This window comes from Stomoxys calcitrans, chromosome 3 (genome assembly GCF_963082655.1).
Source record: "Stomoxys calcitrans chromosome 3, idStoCalc2.1, whole genome shotgun sequence".
Taxonomy (NCBI): domain Eukaryota; kingdom Metazoa; phylum Arthropoda; class Insecta; order Diptera; family Muscidae; genus Stomoxys; species Stomoxys calcitrans.
In genome coordinates this window covers 123,149,114-123,170,333 of record NC_081554.1, presented here as the reverse complement: position 1 = coordinate 123,170,333, position 21,220 = coordinate 123,149,114, and the positions used below count along the sequence as shown (strand labels likewise).

The 21,220-nt window shown below is 38.4% G+C and overlaps 1 protein-coding gene across 1 annotated transcript in view; it reads right to left on the bottom strand.

The window, feature by feature from the left end:
• The window catches only part of LOC106090688 (neurogenic protein big brain), a 38,336-nt gene extending 31,051 nt beyond the window's left edge, over positions 1–7,285 (bottom strand). The window contains exons 1-2 of the mRNA XM_013256968.2: positions 6,653–7,285; positions 3,259–3,425 (exon numbers count right to left, since the gene is read on the bottom strand). Coding sequence (XP_013112422.1) covers positions 3,259–3,425; positions 6,653–6,840 — 355 coding nt within the window. The 5' untranslated portion in view covers positions 6,841–7,285. The remainder of the gene's footprint in view (positions 1–3,258; positions 3,426–6,652) is intronic.
• Positions 7,286–21,220: the final 13,935 nt, after the last annotated feature.

The following is a 21,220-nucleotide window of genomic DNA, read 5'->3' as shown; positions in this document are numbered from 1 at the left end:
TACATCTAATGCTATCAATTAAATCCCGCAAAGGAGCTTAATTATCTAGATTGGAATCATTTATATCTTTGCTAGCTGAACCGGTCCGTTCCGCTGTGCCTTCTTTCACTCTCTAATAATTCTTATTTTTTAAAAAGTCTTGTTTGTGGGGTGAGCCGTCTCCCCTCAAATATTTCGCCTCAATGTGGACATCGAATTAGTGCTCTACTTCCAAATATCTTTTTTTGAGTCCCATATTGCCTTGGTCGATTTGGGGGGTGTTCTAGGGGTGGCCATGGTAAGCAAATAAATCTGGTTTGGGGGGTGTTTTAGGTGGGTGGTATCCCCAAACATTTTTTTTCATTTTATTCAGATAATGAAGCCATGCAGTGGACAATTTAAACAAATTACAATGAACTACTCCTTATGTTTAATATACAAAATATATTATAATAATGACTTAAAGACTAAGATAGCAAAAATGAACTACCATTTGGTCCCGAAAATTGATTTCAGTTCCGTGCTCTACTCCCAAACCCCTTTGATTTATGTCCCATATTGCCATGGTCGAAAAATATGTCCGAATTGGGGATGGCGCAGTTCCCAAACAAAAACCTTTAATTTGAGTCCCATATTTTATGATTGGAAGCCCACTGCAGCGTACAGGTTAGCATGTTCGCATATGGCCCCAAAAGTTCGCAAATGACCCTATGAACCCAGGTTTGAATCCTGGCGAGAACTTCAGAAAAATGTATTTTCCCGCTGTGAGATACTATGCCAAAACTTCTCCCCAAAGAGATGTCGATGCCGTTTACACTCACCTACAGCACTCATTTACATGTGAGAACATTTGGCCCTGTTCCTCAACGGAATGTTCATGGGCAAATTTGCTTTGTTGATTGGTCTATATCAAAAATCGTATCTTTTTGATTAAACCCCACGAACGCAACCAATAATCTCTAGTCAACGCACATGCCATGAACAAACACAAAAATGATTTTGCGGTGGTACTGATGTGTATGTATGGCTCTATAGAGAAAATGAGCGACCACCGCAAATGCTAACGATTTTCATATGTATGCGGTGATAAGTATTTGCCAAATCAACGCATCAACGGATATTGAAAAATATCCAAAAAATTGTGACAATGCTAAAATATATTTCTGTTAAAATAAATGGGCTTTACCACCGTTGCAAAAACACTAGAGGTGTACACGTGACTCGTGTGTTGTCGTGTCATGCGTGACCGTGATAGAGTTAAAATTCTTCGTGCGTAAGTGGGTGAAATCATGCTCACGACACTAACCACGACTCACAAGACGCTCACGACTCATAAGGAAATCACGACTAAATTGGGTGGTAATGTAGGGCTGATATATTTTAAATATTAATATTCGTACTTTCAAATTTTGTAGAATTTTATACGCACGAAAAATAATATTCGCTTTCATGAAAAAATATTTGTTTAACAATGACTCCTGAGTTTTTCGTGAGTCGTGATTTTCTTGTGAGTCATGATTTCCTCGGGAGTCGTGAGTTCTTCGTGAGTCATGAGTGTCTCTTGAGTCGAGATTTTCTCATGCGTATTTAGTGAGCGTGCGTGAACGTGAGTCAACATAAAAAATCGTGCGTGAGCGAATAACATTTTTTCTCGTGAGCATGACTGAAAAATCACTCACGCGCACATCTCTAAAAAGCACTTCCCCAATTATGATTCCAGTCAATCTGTTGTGTTAATGAGGTATTTCCATTCTCGTTTTACATTCACTCAACACCGCCATGAACAAAGACGATGTAAAAAGCGGTGGTACGCAAAGCATGAAAATTAATGTAGGAGTATTCATACGATCCCTACTCATATCAGCGTGCTGAGCATAACACCGATTGATACTAAGCCCGCATATTTATGAGTATACCTCAAATCAGAAAAATACTACTGCTTGAAGTTCTCTGGTCTATATAACCATTAGGAGGGCTTTGAAATTTTATTATCAAATATTTGGTTTTAGATTACTTAAAGAGTGCAAACAGAATATCGCTAAAGGGGCCCCAACCATCCCCAAGATCCGGCGTTTTTGAAAAGTAGGGTAAGGGCGAGGGTTTACCCCCTTCAGATATCAAACAACTAATTACCCTATTTTCACCGCGGGACTATTCTGCACCTTCTGTAAAGATTTCAAGAAATCAAACCGACAAACAAATTTCCAGAAAATTAAAACAAACACAAATTGATTTTTATGTGTAAGAGATGTACTTCGACCAAACCGAATTTTTTAGACTGCTCACAGTATGTCTCTCTAATTGAATTTGAAACCCTATTTTGCAGCAATTGCAGTTTCGTGTGGGTTAAAGAAAACCATTGTTCGTTAATTGTTTAATTTCCACAATTTTAAATTTTTATATGGAAAAGTGAAACCACAAATGCTGCCAAGTGTCAAGTCGTTGGTTAGTTTTGAAATCACACTTTGCGATTCCCTTGCCGTACAAAACAATATCATTGTCCTGAAACACATAATTATTGTTAAAACCGCAAGAAAAATAAAAAAAAATACAGAAGCAACATAAAAATTCAAAAACCATAAACCTAAGCAAACGCGAGCAAATAAATCACAAACACATGTTGAAAATTTGTTCTCAACCAACTCAAGAAAAATTAAGTATAAAAAAAAAAACAAAACATTCAGAGTCCATACAAACCAATAACACAGGACAGAAGAGGCAATCTCCCATGGGAGCAAACAGACTTGGCAATAATTAAGTTTCCCTTCAAGTCGGTCGTTATCTTTTGGTACATTCAAACATACACTTGTATGTTTTGCGTTGCTGGTTAGAGGGTATGGTTACTCGCCACCCTTTAAATGTCACCATTCCGAAAAATTAAAAAAAAAACAACTAAATTCCTTCAATTCTTTGAAACTTCGTTCTCTCCCCCATTTTCCCACGCATTCGACCTAAACTGAAAACAAATCCATTATGCGACAGCTCCACTATCATCACTACCATATACCACACACTTGCTCACACACATCCCCCCACGCTTCAACATACACATTATTTTCTTTGCATTTTTTGGAACACATACAAACAAATACATGTAAATGCCTCTTTTTGGAACAATAGTCTGAACACCACCCCACTTGAAAATGCTCAGAGCCCATCAGCCATCATCTACCATACCATGCTAATGGCCTGGATTTGAGTTTTATCGGTGGCTTCTCGAGTTTGGGTTTTTCGTCCGTTCGTTCATTTGTTTATTTTGGTTCTGCGAGTTAGGCTTACCCGATATATGCAGGAAACATTGTGTGAGGGTACCCATGGCTAAACCCGAAGCTAAAGCTGTAGCCAATAACACCGAGGAAACACTGGCACCCACGCCAGCCCCCGCGGCCGCACCGCAAACGATGAAGACATAAAAGAACGATGCCAGACATTCACTAATTATGGATCTGAAATTAAAGAAGAAAAAGACAAAAGTTATAACGAGAAAAGAATAAAAATGGATTATAAAAGATATGGAACAAATGTTCATTTTATTGTACAACAATTTGTCAAAAATTTAACAAGAAAAAATGAGTGTCCAATTGTCCGAGTTCATAAATTATTGGTAGTTGTGTATTTAGATAATTTACATTGCAATCTATTGCAAAAATAGATTTTATTTGGGTTACAGAGCGATTTTAAGTATAGATATACCGTCTAAAAGACGATGGGATGTACTAATTACGTTATCTGCGTTTGTAACACCTCGAAATAATAACACCCTATAAAGTATTAATTATTTTTGATCAACTTTTCCTGTCCTGTCTCTCGAAGGCCAGCTAACTTTCTTATGAGTAAAACTAGCTGCTTTTAATTTTGCACAAACGCTTCATATTGATGTAGGTCGGTTGGGATTCTAAATGGAGGAAATAGTTATTTGTTAAGATGTTACTTCCATATAAACCGATCTCATGATTTGACTTCTTGAGTTGTTGTGCACGTGAGACATGAGTTCTCGTGTCACGCGTGAGTCACGTGATTCGTGATTAAGATCGAAATAAAGTCACGCTATCGTCTTGGTGCATCAGCGTGAGTGAGTGAAATCCTGCTGACGACACTAATAGCGAGAAAAAAGTCGTGCGTGGGTTATATTTTTTTCTCGTGAGCGTGAGTGAAAAATCAGTCACGTGAGCATTTCTATTCTTGAGCCCATAGCTAAAAAAGAAACATTCTGAATATTCAAGTAGCGAAATTATAAGACATTTTTATATGAAAGCTATGTTTAATCATGGAAATGTGTACCCTCCCATTTTACGGTTTTTGTTTCCTATAAAAATGGCTTAACCGGCGAAATTTGAAGAATGGCTGGAAATTTAAAGAATGTCTGTAAATTTTTGTGAAAACACATACGCATGTTGTGCTTTATATTGGGTTGCCCAAAAAGTAATTGCGGATTATTCATATAGTCGGCGTTGACAAATTTTTTCACAGCTTGTGACTCTGTAATTGCATTCTTTCTTCTGTCAGTTATCAGCTGTTACTTTTAGCTTGCTTTAGAAAAAAAGTGCGCGAAATTTTGTTTACATTTGTTTGTTTGGCGTCAATTTTAATATGGGCACCACATGTATTGAAAGAAATTCATTTAACAAACCGAATCAACGCTTGTGATATGCACCTTAAACGCAATGAATTCGATCCGTTTTTAAAACGAATCATAACTGGAGATGAAAAATGGATTGTTTACAACAACGTTAGTCGAAAACGATCATGGTCCAAGCATGGTGAACCAGCTCAAACCACTTCAAAGGCTGATATCCACCAAAAGAAGGTTATGCTGTCTGTTTGGTGAGATTGGAAGGGTGTGGTATATTTTGAGCTGCTTCCAAGGAACCAATTCGATCCTTGCAGAACTCATTAAATGCTAAAACTTTCGGCAATGATGAGGCTATAAAATCGCACTTGGTTCAGTTTTTTGCAGATAAAGGCCAGAAGTTCTATGAGCGTGGAATACTAAATTTACCAGGAAGATGGCAAAAGGTTATCGAACAAAATGGCAATTATATATTTGACTAAAGTTCATTCTAAGTCTTATTAAAAATGCATTTACTTTCTTTTAAAAAATCAGCAATTATTTTTTGGGCAACCCAATACATGCTGTTTTTTAGACTAGGGGGAGCGCCCTACAACAAGAAACATATACAACGATTGGTATAATAGACCCCACACTCTTCCAAAGCATTCTAGAAGCTCAATAAGTCATATAAGGCGACTCATGCATAGCGTTCTATATATAAATATAAACTAATATTGTCCCTTACACTACCCAAACGACCTGCATAAAACAATTTCGACAGTTGGACCGGCATGATTCTGGCGACTTACAATTGAATATCCCAATTTTATCGTGATGTCTTTGTCAAGTGAGAACTTCTCTCCTTTAAAGCAAAACTGCTCGAAAAATGTCAGAAATATTTGTATAATCCTTAATGCTTGAAAAAGCATTAAACCGGTCACGAGGGTACTACGGTACTCTTCGGGTGGAAAAAGTACTGGCTTTTCCGTCACTGGACTGAACCCATTTTTTAATTTTCCTCACAATGTAGATTTTGTTTTTGCGATTAAAACAAATTCATCCAGTGATAAAATTTGAGGCACTTCGCAACCTTAATATGCATCCCGACCAAAATAATTCACAGGGGTGATTCTGAAATTAAGATTACTTCCACATATTTTTGTCGATCAATCAATAAAAAATATTCTCCCAAAAAATGTATTCGTTTGAATAGGTAACAATTTGTGTCGGCCCCCCTGTATGAAGCGAAGGTAGGGTGTTTAAGAGCTTGTGTAATTACGGTTCCTTGAAAATATTACACTATAGTACTCAACCGAAGTACAGTATACACTCAGTGAAATAGACTTAAAAATAAGTATGTGCTAGTTTAAGAAGTCCAAATTAGGAGATTGGTTTTTGTGAGAACAAAAAGCGTACCACAGCGTGTTTTGATATATATTTCTTGATTTTTCAACGTAATCGGACGAAAAATTAACTTTCAGCTGCAAATCTATAGATCGGTTAATACAAAAATTAAACATATTTGGCTCTACAATGCTCATTGTGGTTTTATGAAATTCATAGTCAAAGTTATGTCTAACATAGTAACTGGAACGGCAAGAAATCAAAGATTCATGGAGTATAAATGAATCGGGAGAAGATATTTTATTCTTACTTTGGATTTCTTTATTAAAAAAAAATAAAAATAATAAAACCAACAACTTATGCTGCTTTTCAGGAAAGTAACTATTTTTTTTCGCAGTGTACCTACTTATCCCACTATAATATTTTCTTTTTATTATAAATCTAAAACATCTGCATATGTTTTTCCTTGAAAATTCAATCGAAAAGAGAAGCGTTGGTGGGGACTTTATCGCTGTAGTTTGTATTTCGAAATATAATCACAAATTCGAAGAAGACCATGACCAAGACGAGCTTCGTCGTGTTTATAAACAATGTGTTCTTTGTCATCATCGGGTAAGGAAGGCTATGTACATAATTACAGAGAAAATAAACACGAAATAAATTAAACAGCTGCGTTTGTTGTGTTAAAGGCATTAACTTTTAATTGTCGTGAGGGGGGACTTTCAAGAGGTATGGACAACTATTGACACTGTATATTGGCAATTGAGACAGACTCACCTCCAAAATTCCAAGGTTCTAATTTCAGCCTGCATACTCCTCTTGGGCTGCAAAGTGCTGGACAAACGATTGTTAATAGCATTGCACTGATTGTCTCGACGTATCGCTTCCAGACGTTCAAATAGTGTTACAATATGCGCATCAATATTGTTTTCCAAGGGTATCGTTTGCAAAGTTTCGTCAGCCATATTTTCGAGTGATGAAGTTTTCTTTTTCTTTAAGGTTTTAAGCTTTGATTTACCGTTTGAAAATTTTATTTTTTTTTTTAATCACAAAGATTGGGCTAGGCAATCATGTTTCACTTGGCGGCTTTCAAATAGACATAAAATAACAACAGTAGTAGGCCTTTTGCAAACACTGTTCTTAAGATCTCTCTACAAAGGAGTCCACAACCGTTTTTAATTGAAATGAATTAAATTCAATTAAAGTTGCATGTGCGCATTTTTCACTAAAATTTGCGATAAAAGTCAAGATATATATAAAATAAATTTAGTAATTTATGGTATCCACTACTGAAGTCCTATATTTGTGCAACAACTGTCAAATACACACGGAAAACGTTGTATCGATCTTTTCGTTTTTCTAGTTTTGATTTGATTCTGTATCACCCGCGTAAACTTGGCAACGTGAACCTCTCCTTACCGAGTAATAAACACGAATGAATTGATTTTGAAATCGCATTCATGCCGGCAAATATGACAACAATGAATGACAGTAGCTGCTCTTGTGTGAGTGTGTTTTTGGGAAGTGTATGGTGGCGATGGTGAAGATGTACAGAAAATCCCACTAGTTCTCCGTTGCAAAGTGAAATGCACATGTTGTTCACGCGACAAACACACATCCAATTTTAACTCACCACCAACAACCTGATGCAGGGCATGCCGTTGTGTATCAAACTTACCACACTAGTATGGTAGCCAAATTCATTTTAAAGGCAATCATACATGTTGCCTGAGCCGACTATCAAACATAACATCCCCTAACAGTTGCCATTGGGTTGGTTGTATTATGTTCAAGAATTGTTCCATGTGCGTTACATTTCAAGCGTTTTGTCATACTAATTCGCTATTGTAATGCACGATGGTGTCGGTCTTCCTAAGAGTAAATTAATTTTCAACCAAAAATGTTTCTCAGACTTCACGGGGCAATTTTTAAAAAACATTACCAAAGCCGACACAAATTTCATAAACACGATTCATGCCTCTGCACGTTGAAATACCTTCAATTCTAATTTTTTTTCTATAAACAAGTAAATGAAGGCTGGTGTCGGGCGGACCAGACTATACCTTATACCTACCCTACAATTACATCAGACCTAAAAATGGGTAACAAGCGATACTTCATACGTAATCGGGTGGTACAATTAAAGGGTGGTTAAAGGGCCGTTTAAGGGCCGATGTGGTATGTGAATCGCATCTAAACGTCAGTTTCAGTTTTAGACTTACTCAATTTGCACCATTGAATTTTATGAAGACAAGTTTCATTAGTCGTTTTAAACAAAAAATTATTAAAATATTCTTTAAGCCAAAATCTTCATGGGATTAAATATTTCAAAAAGAATTGTTCCGAAAGACAAACATCTAACAAAAATTTCTCTAGGGCATAATCCTATATGAATTTTTTCTAATTCTAGTTTTATTATTTTAATTGATATTTTATCTGTGGAGAAAAATTTAATATTTAGCAAAAAATTTAACCCTATTTACCAGCATCGACATGATGATCTTAATAATTTTGTGACATAAAGGGATTTAAAACAAAAATCTTCAAACATCAAAAGGCCCAATTTTGGTCCAAAAAATCGTCAATATGCCGGTAGTCCGAAAAAAGAAAACGTCAGTTAATAATAAAAATGATTTTTAACGAATACTTTTAATATTTAGTTATAAATAATTTGAATTACATCAGCAAAGTAAAGAAAAATTTTAAGGACTCGGAAACATAATTTTAAAAAGCGCCGAAATGATCGCCCTGATTAATTTACATTTCAAAATAATAATTTCAAATGAAACCATTGTGCTTTTTTCCCTTGAAATTAACTCGTTCTCTATGCAGTGTTTAAGACAATTTATACGCTCATAGCGATTAAGGGTCGAACCATATCAGTCAATAGGAAGCAGCGTTGATTCTCGTAAAAATGTATTAGTTCTGTAGGCTTTGACCGTAGGTTTGGGCACAGGGAAATATTTTTTAAAAAATGTTCAAAATTCACTTCTTTTTAATTTTTGAAATCGTTTTACAATGAAAAGATTTTACGAATAATGATTTCCTTAATTGTTATGTACGCAAAACTTTAATAGGACTTGAACATTCAAATTCCATGTTTACAAAAAAAATTCCAAACTCCCTAAGTAAGGAAATGTGTTTAAATGGGAAAGATTTTTAAGAATTGGCTTTTGAGAATATTTTAAAATAATTTTCATTTTGAAAATGATCAATTTTGAGGAAGATATATTATTAAATAGTTGACGAAAACAAGTCAAATAAAATTTAAAACGAAAATTGAATTGACCAAGAAAAAAAAAGGTTTACAACTGCAACAACGTAGAAATCTCCACGTATTTCTGATTTTTAGTTCTATTACGTTTTTATTTTATCACCAAAAAATTAGGAAAACTTTAGGACTTATAATTTTTGCCGGTAATCTTTTCCATCAAAAATTGACATTCTATCGTTTTAAATAAAGTTTGAGGGAGAAATTAGCGACATCGTTTAACCAGAATGTAGATGGCTCTTCGTAAAAATTGGTCAAAATTTATTTCTTTTTAATTATTTATCAATTATAGGTACTTAGTGTTATCAGATTGTTTGCGAAAATTTTAATGGAAATAAAAGTATTTTGAAACCAATTGACCGACACAAACAATAAATTGTTGAAATAATAGTTTGAGAGCAAATTAAAATGTGCGTAAATGAAAAAATGTCATCAAAATACTGAAGTCGATTCGCCGAAACTACCACTATAAAACTAAAACATTCGCAAAGACCAGCGGATTTTGTATATGATGAGGTATATTAATTTCGTCATTCCGTTTGTATCACATCGAAATGTTTATCTGAGAACCAACAAAGTATATATATTCTTGATCACCTTGACATTCTAAGATAAATTAGCAATGTTCGTCCGTCTGTCGAAATCATTTAACTTTTAAATCATTTAATTTTGCACGAATAATTCATATTAGTGTAGGTCGGTTGGGATTGTAAATGGGCTTTATCTGTCCATGTTTCGATATAGCTGCCTTATAAACCGATCTTGGGTTTTGATTTCTTGAGCATCTTGAGGACGCACTTCTTATGCGATTTGTCTGAAAGTTTGCATGAGGTGTTTTGTTATGACTTTCAGTATAGTCAAAATCGGTTCATAATCCGAAGTGGCTGCCATATAAAGCTCGGGTCTTGACTTCTTGAGTCGCTAGAGGGCGCAACTATCCGGTTTGGTTTAAATTTTGCATGAGGTGTTGTGTTTCGACTTCCAACAACTATGCCAAGTATTGTCGAAAAAGTTTATAACCTGATGTAGATCCCATATAAACCGAGCTCCCGATTATACTTCTTAAGCCTCTAGAGGTTACAATTCTTTTCCTATTGGGCTGAAATTTTGTAGAATGAAATACCAGCATTTTTCCGTTCTTGTCCCCAAATTTCGAAACTTCTGTCCTCAAATCCTCAAACAATTTTGAAATGTTTTTATATAAAACAAGTAAAAAGGCATTAAGTTCGGCTGGGCCGAACTTTGCATACCCACCATCTCGGGTATATATGAAAACTCCATTTCGTCACAATTCGGTGAAAATTGGATAACTTATGCACCCAAATTCGACACGAATATCGAGTGGGCTAATAAATATAAGCCACTGTTGAATTTTGTATTTAAAAAATCGGGTAATAAATAAAGCTTTTATAAACTTCAGACCCTTAATCGTCACATCGGTCTATATGAAAGCTATATCTAAATACAGTCCGATCTTTACCATATTTGAGTCGGATAGCGGGTGACCTAAAACTACTTACATAATAAAAAAATAAAGCTTTTATTCGCTTCAGGCCCTTTATCGGGATATTGGTCTGTATGGCAGCTATATCTAAATATAGTCCGATCCGAACCATATTTGGGACTGATGTCGGAAGAACTATGACTACCCACTGTTAAAAAATAAAGTTTTTATGGGCTTCAGACCCTGAATTGGAAGATCGGTCTATATGGCAGCTATACCTAAATATAGTTCGATTTGATCCATATTTAGATCGGATGTCGGGAGGCTTAAGATAACCCTCGGATTCAAATTTCACCGAAATCGGGTAATAAATAAAGCTTTTATGGGCTTCAGACCCTTTATCGTCATATCGGTATATATGGCAGCTATATATAAATATAGTCCGATATGGACCATATTTGGGTCAGATGTCGGGAGGCTTACTCACTGTCCCAAATTTCAGCAAAATCGGAATAAAAATAAAGAATTTATGGGCATATCGGTATATATGGCAGCTATATATTAATATAGTCCGTTATGGACTATATTTGGGTCAGATGTCGGGAGGCTTACTCACTGTTTCAAGTTTCAGCGAAATCGGAATAAAAATATAGCATTTATGGGCATTGGACCCTTTATCGGAAAATCGGTCTATATTACAGCTATACCCAAATATGGTCAGATTTGGCTCGTTAGATGTGTTTCAAACGGAATGACTAAATGAATATACCCCCTATCCTACGGTGTTGGGTATAAAAATAACAATTCATTGGTACGACAAAAATATTTTCTACTACAAAACTATTTTCAATGGATGTCAGGGATACTGGAATGATAACCATTTCCAAGTTGGGCTGGATAGATTGAAATCATGTAACAACAGTCGATATAAATAAGTCTCATTACTGGCTGGCTTCCGTATATATGGCACACGGTTGCGCGTTGAAGCCGCTTCTGCAGGGAAAAAGAGCCTCATTATAGGAAGTGATGCTAATGACCATCACAAGATATGGGGAAGTTCGGATATAAACGAAATGGCTGAGCTGCTTATCGGATATATTGTAATTTGCAATCTGGCTATTTGTAATATAGGGAATTTGTACAGGAAGATCTAAGCGGAAGGATATGCGACTGGCAAGTGTTGGACGACCACAGCTTCTCCGATCATCAGTATATTAGTTTCAGCCTTGGGGAAAATACTGCAGATGTGGTCCCTCGGCTAAACAGAAGAAAGGCGGATTGAGATAGATTTCGGTACACTTTCTGAACTAATATTTCTTCTATACCAGAAAAGGAAGTGGAAACTGCGAAGGATATAGACATAATGGTCAAGCGGATCACGAAAGCCCTGAATGACTCGCTTGTGTCAGCGTGTCCTAGTGCCACGCCAAGGAACAAACATCGATTACCATGGTAGACCCCAGAACTGGTTGGTCTAAGGAAGGGCTCTTCAACAGGGGGACAGGACATCTATAAGGCTGATTTATGAAAATACAAGGCAAGATAAGAAAGTCTCAGAAGAAATCCTTGGTTGAATTCTGCAGCTCCGTGGAGGATACATCTGATATCTCTAGGCTAAGGAAGATCCTATCCTCGAGACCTATTGCGGTGGGGTAAATTCAGAAGTCAGAGAACACATGGACAATAACTAGTGAGGAAACACTAGAACTAATCATCGAGACACACACTTCCCGGGAAACTCTCCAACGAACAACTTGGATCTACAAGATGTTGTCACTGGTATGCATTCGTCTTAGATTATTTTGAAGAAATTGTATCTGAGCCGAAAACACTATGGGTGATAAAAAGCTTCGACTCCTTTAAGTCGCCAGTCCCTGATGATGTATCGCCGGTTGAACTACAGGCTGTGTCCGACAGACTGGCTCCTTGGCTTAGGGAGATATGGAGGGGATGGAGGGACACAAAGATAACTTTCATTCACACGGTTTTCCTGCTTCAAAAAGCAGCACCACAATTGTCTCCTCTACTTTGGAATATATCCATTAACAATATATTATTATCTATTGAAGAAAAAGGTGTAAAAGTGTTCGTGTATGCTGATGACGTGGCTATAGCGGTTAGGGGAAAGTTTCCCAGAACTCTTAGAGATATACTTCAGGAAGCTCTACGTGCATCAGCGAAGTGGGCCACCGAAAATGGTCTAGGCGTAAATCCGTGCAAGATAGAGATAGTACTTTCCAGCAGGAGATACAAGTTATCTACAGTGGCACCTATCTCCTGGTAGGAGAGAATTTTTCATTTACAGAAAGCGCTAAATACCTGGGTGGTTTTACCGGACAGAATATTGAACTTCAGATCCAACATTTTAGAAAGGGCAAGCAAGGCTACTCTTGCCCTGTTCACCTGCAAGAGAGCCATTGGCAAAAGTTGGGTGTTTAGACCGCTCGTCATGCACTGGGTATACACTGCAGTGGTCAGACCTATTATGCTATACGGTGTTTTGGTCTTTTGGACGGTGTTTCAAAAGGTCAGCTACTGTTCAAAAGTCAACCGGATCCAAAGGATGGCTTGTTTGTGCGTACTGAGGACGACACCATCTGATGCACTGAATATAATGCTACATCTAATGCCTCTCGATATTGCGGCTAGACAAATTGCTGCGACCACTGCCATGAGGCTAAGGGAGCTTTCTCTTTGGCCCTGTGGCGGCTACGGATACTGTGTTATCCTTGATACAATGTCCGATGTTGAGCTGCTGTTTGATAAAAAGTACTGTACCACAATTCCTGATTGGAAATACGATATTGCTGGTAATAGAAGTTACATAGTCCAAACTAGACGACCAAGTGGCTTTGGGGTGTACTCTGAAAAACTAGAACTGGTCATATCGAGAAGGTTACCCGACCACTGCAGTGTGTATCAAGCGGAGATCCTTGGAATTCGGAAGTGGTGGAATTGCTAAAAATTAATGCCATAACGACGATTGCCATAAATATCTTCTTAGACAGCCATTAAATCCCCGGTAAACGTATTTCTGAACACAAAAACCGTCCACGACTGTCGCTGATCTCTCATCGAGATGGTTGAACAATTCAAAATTCACCTGTTGTGGGTGCCGGGCCACAGAGATATCCCAGGGCTAGCTTGCGACACTAGGAACTATTTTACACATTCCAGGGAAACTGGAATCTATGGGTATGCTTCTAGCGAGATGTAAGGTAAGTTTTCATGATGAGGCTGTGAGCATTCCAGTGACAGTGACAGCAAAGCGGTAGACTTGAAGAGGTCTACCGCTTTGCTGTCACTGGCCAGAACAGACGTCGCAGTTATTGTGTCCATCATGACAGGTCACTGTCTAATCGGAAAACATGCTGACAAACTGAAGGTTGCCAGTAACGACTTTTGCAGAACCTGTGAGGACATCGAAGAAGAAGAGACTATAGAACATCTTGTGTGTGTGACCCACACTAGCAGTCAGAAGGAGTTCCACTTTAGGTTCTCATTTTTTTGAGAACCTGTCTGATTTAGCGGATATGAACATTCGCAAGTTATTGGACTTTTTAAAGTGATCTGAATGGTTCAACCGTAGAAACTAGAAGGCATCTTCATTCTTCTGTTCCTGTGGTAGCAAAATGAACGAAAACGTCTAAATGAGTCTGACGACAGACTGCCACTTAAACCTAACCTAACCTTTCTATTAATGTAGGTCGGTTGTGATAGTAAATAGGCCATATCGGTCCATGTTATGATATAACTCCCATACTTGATATTACTTCTTGAATCTCGATTACGCGGCTTTATTTCTTGACTTCCTATCAGGCGCACTTCTTATCCGATTTGTCTTCTCATATGACCTCCATCATATATGCCTAGTATGGTCTGAATCGACGTTAGACTTGATAAACCGATCTCCCGATTGAACTTCTCAAGCCCCTAGAGGGCGCATTTCTTGTCTGAGTAGGCTGACATCTTGCAAACAACATCCCCTATGACCTTCAACATAAGTGTCAAATATGGTCTTAATAGATTCATAGCCTATTATAAAGCTCCCACTCTAAAAAAAGTGAACCCCAAATGAATGAAAATTAAACTAAGGGTAGTTACATTTGCCATTATTTGGCGCTTAAGATTTTTTTTTGTCCCGTTTGGTAAACAAAATTCCTTATTTTAGGTGTATGCGAGTGACCTAAAATCTAGTTGAAATTTTCAAGAAGTTGGGATATCTGAACTCAATTTCAGCATGTTTTGAATACAATTATAAGGAAAATTCTTATGCGTTCTAATACCAATTTATACAAATTTAAAGCATGATAACCCTTAATTTATTACGCACAAATTTGGAAATAGTCATGCATTTCTTAAAAACTATTCTCTTTTTCTTGTTTTTTGAAAATTTATTTCAACCTATCAGGTAAATGGAGAATAAATACATGTTAGGTTTTATTGGCATTAGGTGTTGATATAACTATTTAGTTCTCATGAATACTTTACCCAAAGCTTGTATATTGTGGAATAAATTGTGGTTTAAAATAATTATTATTAAAAAAAAATAAAAAAATTATTATTTTATTTCGAAATCTGTCATTACAAGAAACACATGCCTTGGGAAAAGTAGAACTAGTAGACAGGGTTTTCGAGCGTAGTTAATGTGGTATTTGCATCATAGAGGCGTTTTCGCAATAAATCTTATATATAAAAATCAATTGTTTGTTTGTATGTTTGTGTGTTCCTTATAGACTCAGAAACGGCTGAACCGATTTTCTTGAAATTTTCACAGATGGTGCATAATGATCCCGTGGTGAAAATAGGGTACTACATTTTTTGATGTTTGAAGGGGGGCGGACCCTCCCCCTTACCCTAATTTTCAGAAACGCCAGATCTTGGAGATGGGTGGTGCGATTTAAGCGAAATTTTGTGTGCACTCATATAGTACCCTAGAAATAAAAATTTGGTATCCAAATTTCGGATGGGGTACCTAGGGGGGCCGCCCCACCCTAAAACCTACCAAACATATATTTAGACCAATCACGACAATATGGGACTCAAATAAAAGGTATTTAGGATAAGAAAACGTATCTGATATCCAACTGTCGGAACAAGTGTTAGGGGGACTACCCCAACCCCCAAAACACCCCTAGATCGGACATATTTAGTTTCTGTGGGTCCACCCCTTTCCCAGAACACCCCCCAAACAGGACTTATTTACTGACCATGGGAATATGGGGCTTAAATAAAAGGTATTTGAGTGTAGAATTAGAATCTGATATCCAAATATGAGACCAAGTGTTTGGGAGGCAGCCTCTCCCCAAAAACTTTTCCCAAAGGGGACACATTTACGACCATAGCCACATGGAGCTCAAATGAAAGGTCTTTGGGAGTAAAGCACAAATCTGATATCAATATTCGGGAAAAGTGTCTATGGGGCCACCCCACCCCCACAACACCACCCAAATATTGTAGTAAGTATTTGCTGACTTTTGGAATATGAGGCTCAATAACAGAGTGGAACACGAATCCGATATATATTTTCAAGGCCAACTCACTGAGTGGGCGCCAATCCCCCAAAACACCCCCAAGCCGGTCACGTTTGCCGACTATGGAAATATTAATTTAATGGTATTTGGGAGTAGACCACGTATCTGATATCAACATTAGGGACCAACTGTCTAGGGAACGTCCCACCACTATAACAACCCCCAAATAGGACGTATTGGCTCACCAAGACAATTTGGGTCGTAAAGAGAGTGGAACTAAATATTTATAGTTTAAAGGGCCAATATCCCAAACGGGACATATTTGCTGACACTTGCAATAAGGAATTTAAATGAGATTTGAAAACGAATTTGATATCCAATTTTGAGGACAATGGCAATATGGGGTTCAAATAAATGATATTTATATATATGAGAATGCAGCACGTTGCTGATATATTTTCCGAGCTTAGTGTTTGGGCGACCACCCTTATCCCTACAACACCCCTAAATCGGCCATATATACCGACCATGTCAGTGTGGAGCTTAAATGAAAGGTATTGGGGGTAGAGAAGGAATTGATACCCACTTTCGGGACCAATTTTCTGGGCGTCAACTCCTTTCCCAAAATATGGAGTTCATATAAATGATACATAGATATATGAGAATAGAGCACGTTGCTGATATATTTTCCGGGCTTAGGGTTTGGGCGACCACCCCAATCCCCAAAACACCCCTAAATCAGCCATATTTACCGACCATGTCAATGTGGAGATTAAATTAAAGGTATTGGAAGGTAGAGCAAGAATTGATACCCACTTTCGGGACCAATTTTCTGGGGGTCAACCCCTTTTCCAAAATACCCCACAAGCAGCAAGTTTTTAGTGACCATCGCAAAATGAAGCTCAAATAAAGGTATTTGGGAGTAGAATACGAATTTGATATCCAAATGTAGGACCATGTATTTAGGGAATCACCCCTTCCCCAAAACATCCCACAAAGGGTAACAAATTTTCGACCATGCCAATAAGTGGTATTTAAGGTTAGAAAAAAAATTTGATAAACTATTTTGGGTCATGTGTTTGGGGGACGCCTCATCGTGTAAACTCCCCTAAACCAATAGCAATATGGGGTTTAAATAAATGGTTTTTGAAAGAAGAGCACGATGCTGATATTTTTCAAGGCCAAGTGCCTGGGGGACTACCTCACCCCCGAAAACACCCCTAAATCAGATATCATGAGAGTAGCGGGCTGAAATAATATAAATAATTTTAATAATGAAGTACACCTTACATCCAAACTTAAATTCGTAGACCAATAAAGATCATATGGGATTCGGACAAAGGCACTTATATTGTTAAACAATTAGTCAAGCGATATACTATATTCGTAGCATGGTATTTCACTAAAAGCTCTTTAATTGTCGAAAATAAATATTCCAAGAAAACTTTTGTTCCATATAAAGTAAGAGAAGGCGCAGCGGAGCGGGCCCGGGTCATCTAGTCTTATATATAAAAATCAATTTGTGTTTGTTTGTAGGTTTGTTTGTTTGTGTGTTCCTTATACACTCAGAAACGGCTGAACCGATTTTCTTGAAATTTTCATAGATGGTGCATAATAATCCCGTGATGAAAATAGGGTACTAAATTTTTTGATATCTGAAGGGGGGCGGACCCTTCCCCTTACCCTAATTTTCAGAAACGCCAGATCTCGGAGATGGGTGGTGCGATTTAAGCGAAATTTTGTGTGCTCTCATATAGTACCCAAAAAATAAAAATTTGGTACCCTAAAACCTACCAAACATATAATTAGACCAATCACAACAATATGGGACTCAAACAAGTGTTAGGAGGACTACCCCAACTCCCAAAACACACCTAAATCGGACATATTTACCGACCATGGCAATATGGGACTCTAATGAATGGTATTTGCGAGTAGAATACAAATCTAATATCCAAATGTGGGACCACGTTTCTGGGGGTCCACACCTTCTCCTAAACACCCCCCAAACAAGTCTTATTTACTGACCATGGGAATATGGGGCTTAAAGAAAAGATATTTGAATGTAGAATTAGAATCTGATATCCAAATATGGGACCAAGTGTTTGGTGGGCCGCCTCTTACCAAAAACCTCGCCCAAAGGGGACATATTTAGGACCATAGCAATATGAGTTTAAATGAGTTTAGAAAACGAATTTGACATCCAATTTTGGGGCCAATAACAATATGTTGTTCAATTAATGATATATAGATATATAAGAATGAAGCACTTTGCTAATATTTTTCCCGGGATTAGTGTTTGGGGGACCACCCGAATCCCCAAAACACCCCTAAATCGGGCATATTTACCGACCATGTCAATGTGGAGCTTAAATGAAAGGTATTACGGGGTAGAGCAAGAATTGATACCCACTTTCGGGACCAATTTTCTGGGGGTCTACCCCTTTCCCAAAATACCCCACAAACAGCAATGTTTTAGTGACCACCGCAATATGGGGCTCAAATAAAGGTATTTGGGAGTAGAATACGAATTTGATATCCAAATGTGAGACCATGTATTTAGGGCAACATCCCTTTCCCAAAAAATTTTCGACCATGCCAATATGTGGCTGAAATGAAAGCTATTTGAGATTAGAATACGAATTTGATAACCTAATATTTTGGGGCTATGTGTTTGGGGGACGCCTCATCCTGTAAACTCCCCTTAAACTAATGGCAATATGGGGTTTAAATAAAAGGTATTTGAGAGAAGAGCACGATGCTGATATTTTTTCAGGGCCAAGTATCTGGGGGACCACCTCTCCCCCGAAAACACCCCTAAATCAGACATCATGAGAGAATATCGGGCTGAAATAAAGTATTTTAAGAATGGAATACACATTACATCCAAACTTAAATTCGTGGACCAATAAAGATCATATGGGATTCAGATAAAAGCACTTATATTGTTAAACTGTTAGTCAAGCGATATATTATTTTCGTAGCATAGTATTTCACTAAAAGCTCTTTAATTGTCGAAAATAAATATTCCAAGGGAACGTTTGTTCCATATAAAGTAAAAGAAGGCGCAGCGGAGCGGTCCCGGGTCAGCTAGTACGATATATGTAAATACAACATACCAACGTATGACTCTTGACGCCATCACACATAATATGGTTGAAAATCATTTTTTACCAAAGTCGAAATGCATCCCATAGTCGGTGGTGTGTGCTGCGATATCTGATTTCCTTTTCCATATCCAAAGAAAAATATCCGATTCTTGAGTTCGGCTCGACTCGACCAGTTGAACCCCAAACAGTTCGGAGTGGTCACCTGGAAGAAAGGAATCGCCCTGTTTTGGTCCATACAAAAGCATGCACCAAAACAACATACATCAAGACGATATACACAAACACAAACAGGACACGACAGCCCTCACGGGCTAATCCACACATATCCGCTTCAACATGGGACTCACAATTAACGTGGCCACCCTCACGGATGACCGAACACTACCACAAAGCTACGGGAACCAACGATGGGCAAACGCCGCAGCATCAACATGGGCAAGGCAGGTTCCAGGCCATGTCATGCGTAGCACCAAATCACTCGGTCGCGCCAGTATAGCAACACCTCGTTATGGATAACTTGCGTGTATTTATACCTCCACTAAGTCTTGTCCGTCTCCTAAGAAATACTTCTCGTCTCGTCTTCAAGGGTCCTACTGAAATTCCACACCGCCTCGCTAATCCCCATCGCACCTAAATCTCTAATGTGTGCATAGTAGGGGCATTTCGTCACTACACGTCTCCAGTCCTCAGGTCTCCCACAGTCGCACAGATCAGTCGCGGACAATTTCCTCTGATGCAAAAATACATTTAAGGAACCATGTCCCGTCAGTATGAAGCCCAGACTTAGGCCGAAACCAAAGTTCGGGCGGTTTCGTACGAACGTCGTATCACAAATAAATTCGCTGTCACATTGTCAATGTTCGCCCATCTAGTTTTCCACCTATCATCAAGACGATCCAAAAGGAGTGCCTTGAGCCGCCTAACATTCCCATGTGCAAGCTCAGAAGCGGTGAGCTAATTCTCACACTAAACAGAACGGCCATATAACTCACGAGAAAATCAAGCGGGAGCCCCCAAGCAATACCTGTGGCGCATCTGTCGAAACAGTCCTACACACAGGTAAGCAAGCCAGAATTGCCACCCTCTGACAAGGGAGCATCTTCTTTCGTCCTAAGACTGTCGCAGCAATTCCATGCCATACAAGCGCTCAATAATCAACTTTTCCTTCACACGATCCAAATGGACCAGGAAACCCATTCTCTCTGAAACAGGTCGAATCGTGGGTGGACGATTCCGCGACAAGATACCTCTGAGCAATATTGTCACGGTTTCGTCCTCCGACAACCTATTTCGCCTAATCTCGTGAGTACACTACGCCATGAAAGGTAATCAAACGCCTTTGAAATCGACAAATATGCCAAGGACATATTTGGCGCTCGATTCTCTCACACAGTTTCGCACATGGATCCAGGCATCCACAGTGCTCTTTTCCTGGAACGGAGAAGTACCCTCCTCGTAGCCCTCCCTAAATCTTGTCACCATTATACTCTCCAATACTTTTGCAAGCATGGGGAGGAGACTGATGCCCCGATACGATCTTGGATTGCTTCTCAATCGATCGGGAGATTTTAGAAGGACTGCGACTTGAGCACATTTCCACGTACGAGGGAAATATCCTACTTCGACACATCTTGTGAGGTTTAACTCGACATGGTCAGATAAAGCCTTCCAGACGCTTTACACATCTGTCCAGTCATACCGTCCATGCCTGGTGACCTCCCGCTTCTAAGCCGGCAGACACTGTCCACTATCTCGACCCTTTCCAGTCTTGAAGGAGGCACGATCATCTCCACACTGGGAGCCTGTTCGTGTTCATCCGCATCTGGAAAGAACGTTCCCATTAACACCCTAGCACTCGTTTCAAGATGTCAACACATTGTTCCCCACTCTAAGACCGCCAAGGTCAACCTGACTAGAATCCTGTTGCCCACCGAGCCGACACACGCGGTATACCTTGCCCCATGGATCATCTATGTTGTCCTGTACAAATCTCCTAAAGTGATCTTCCTTGCTCCTTATCAACAGTTGCTTGTACGTCCTCAAATT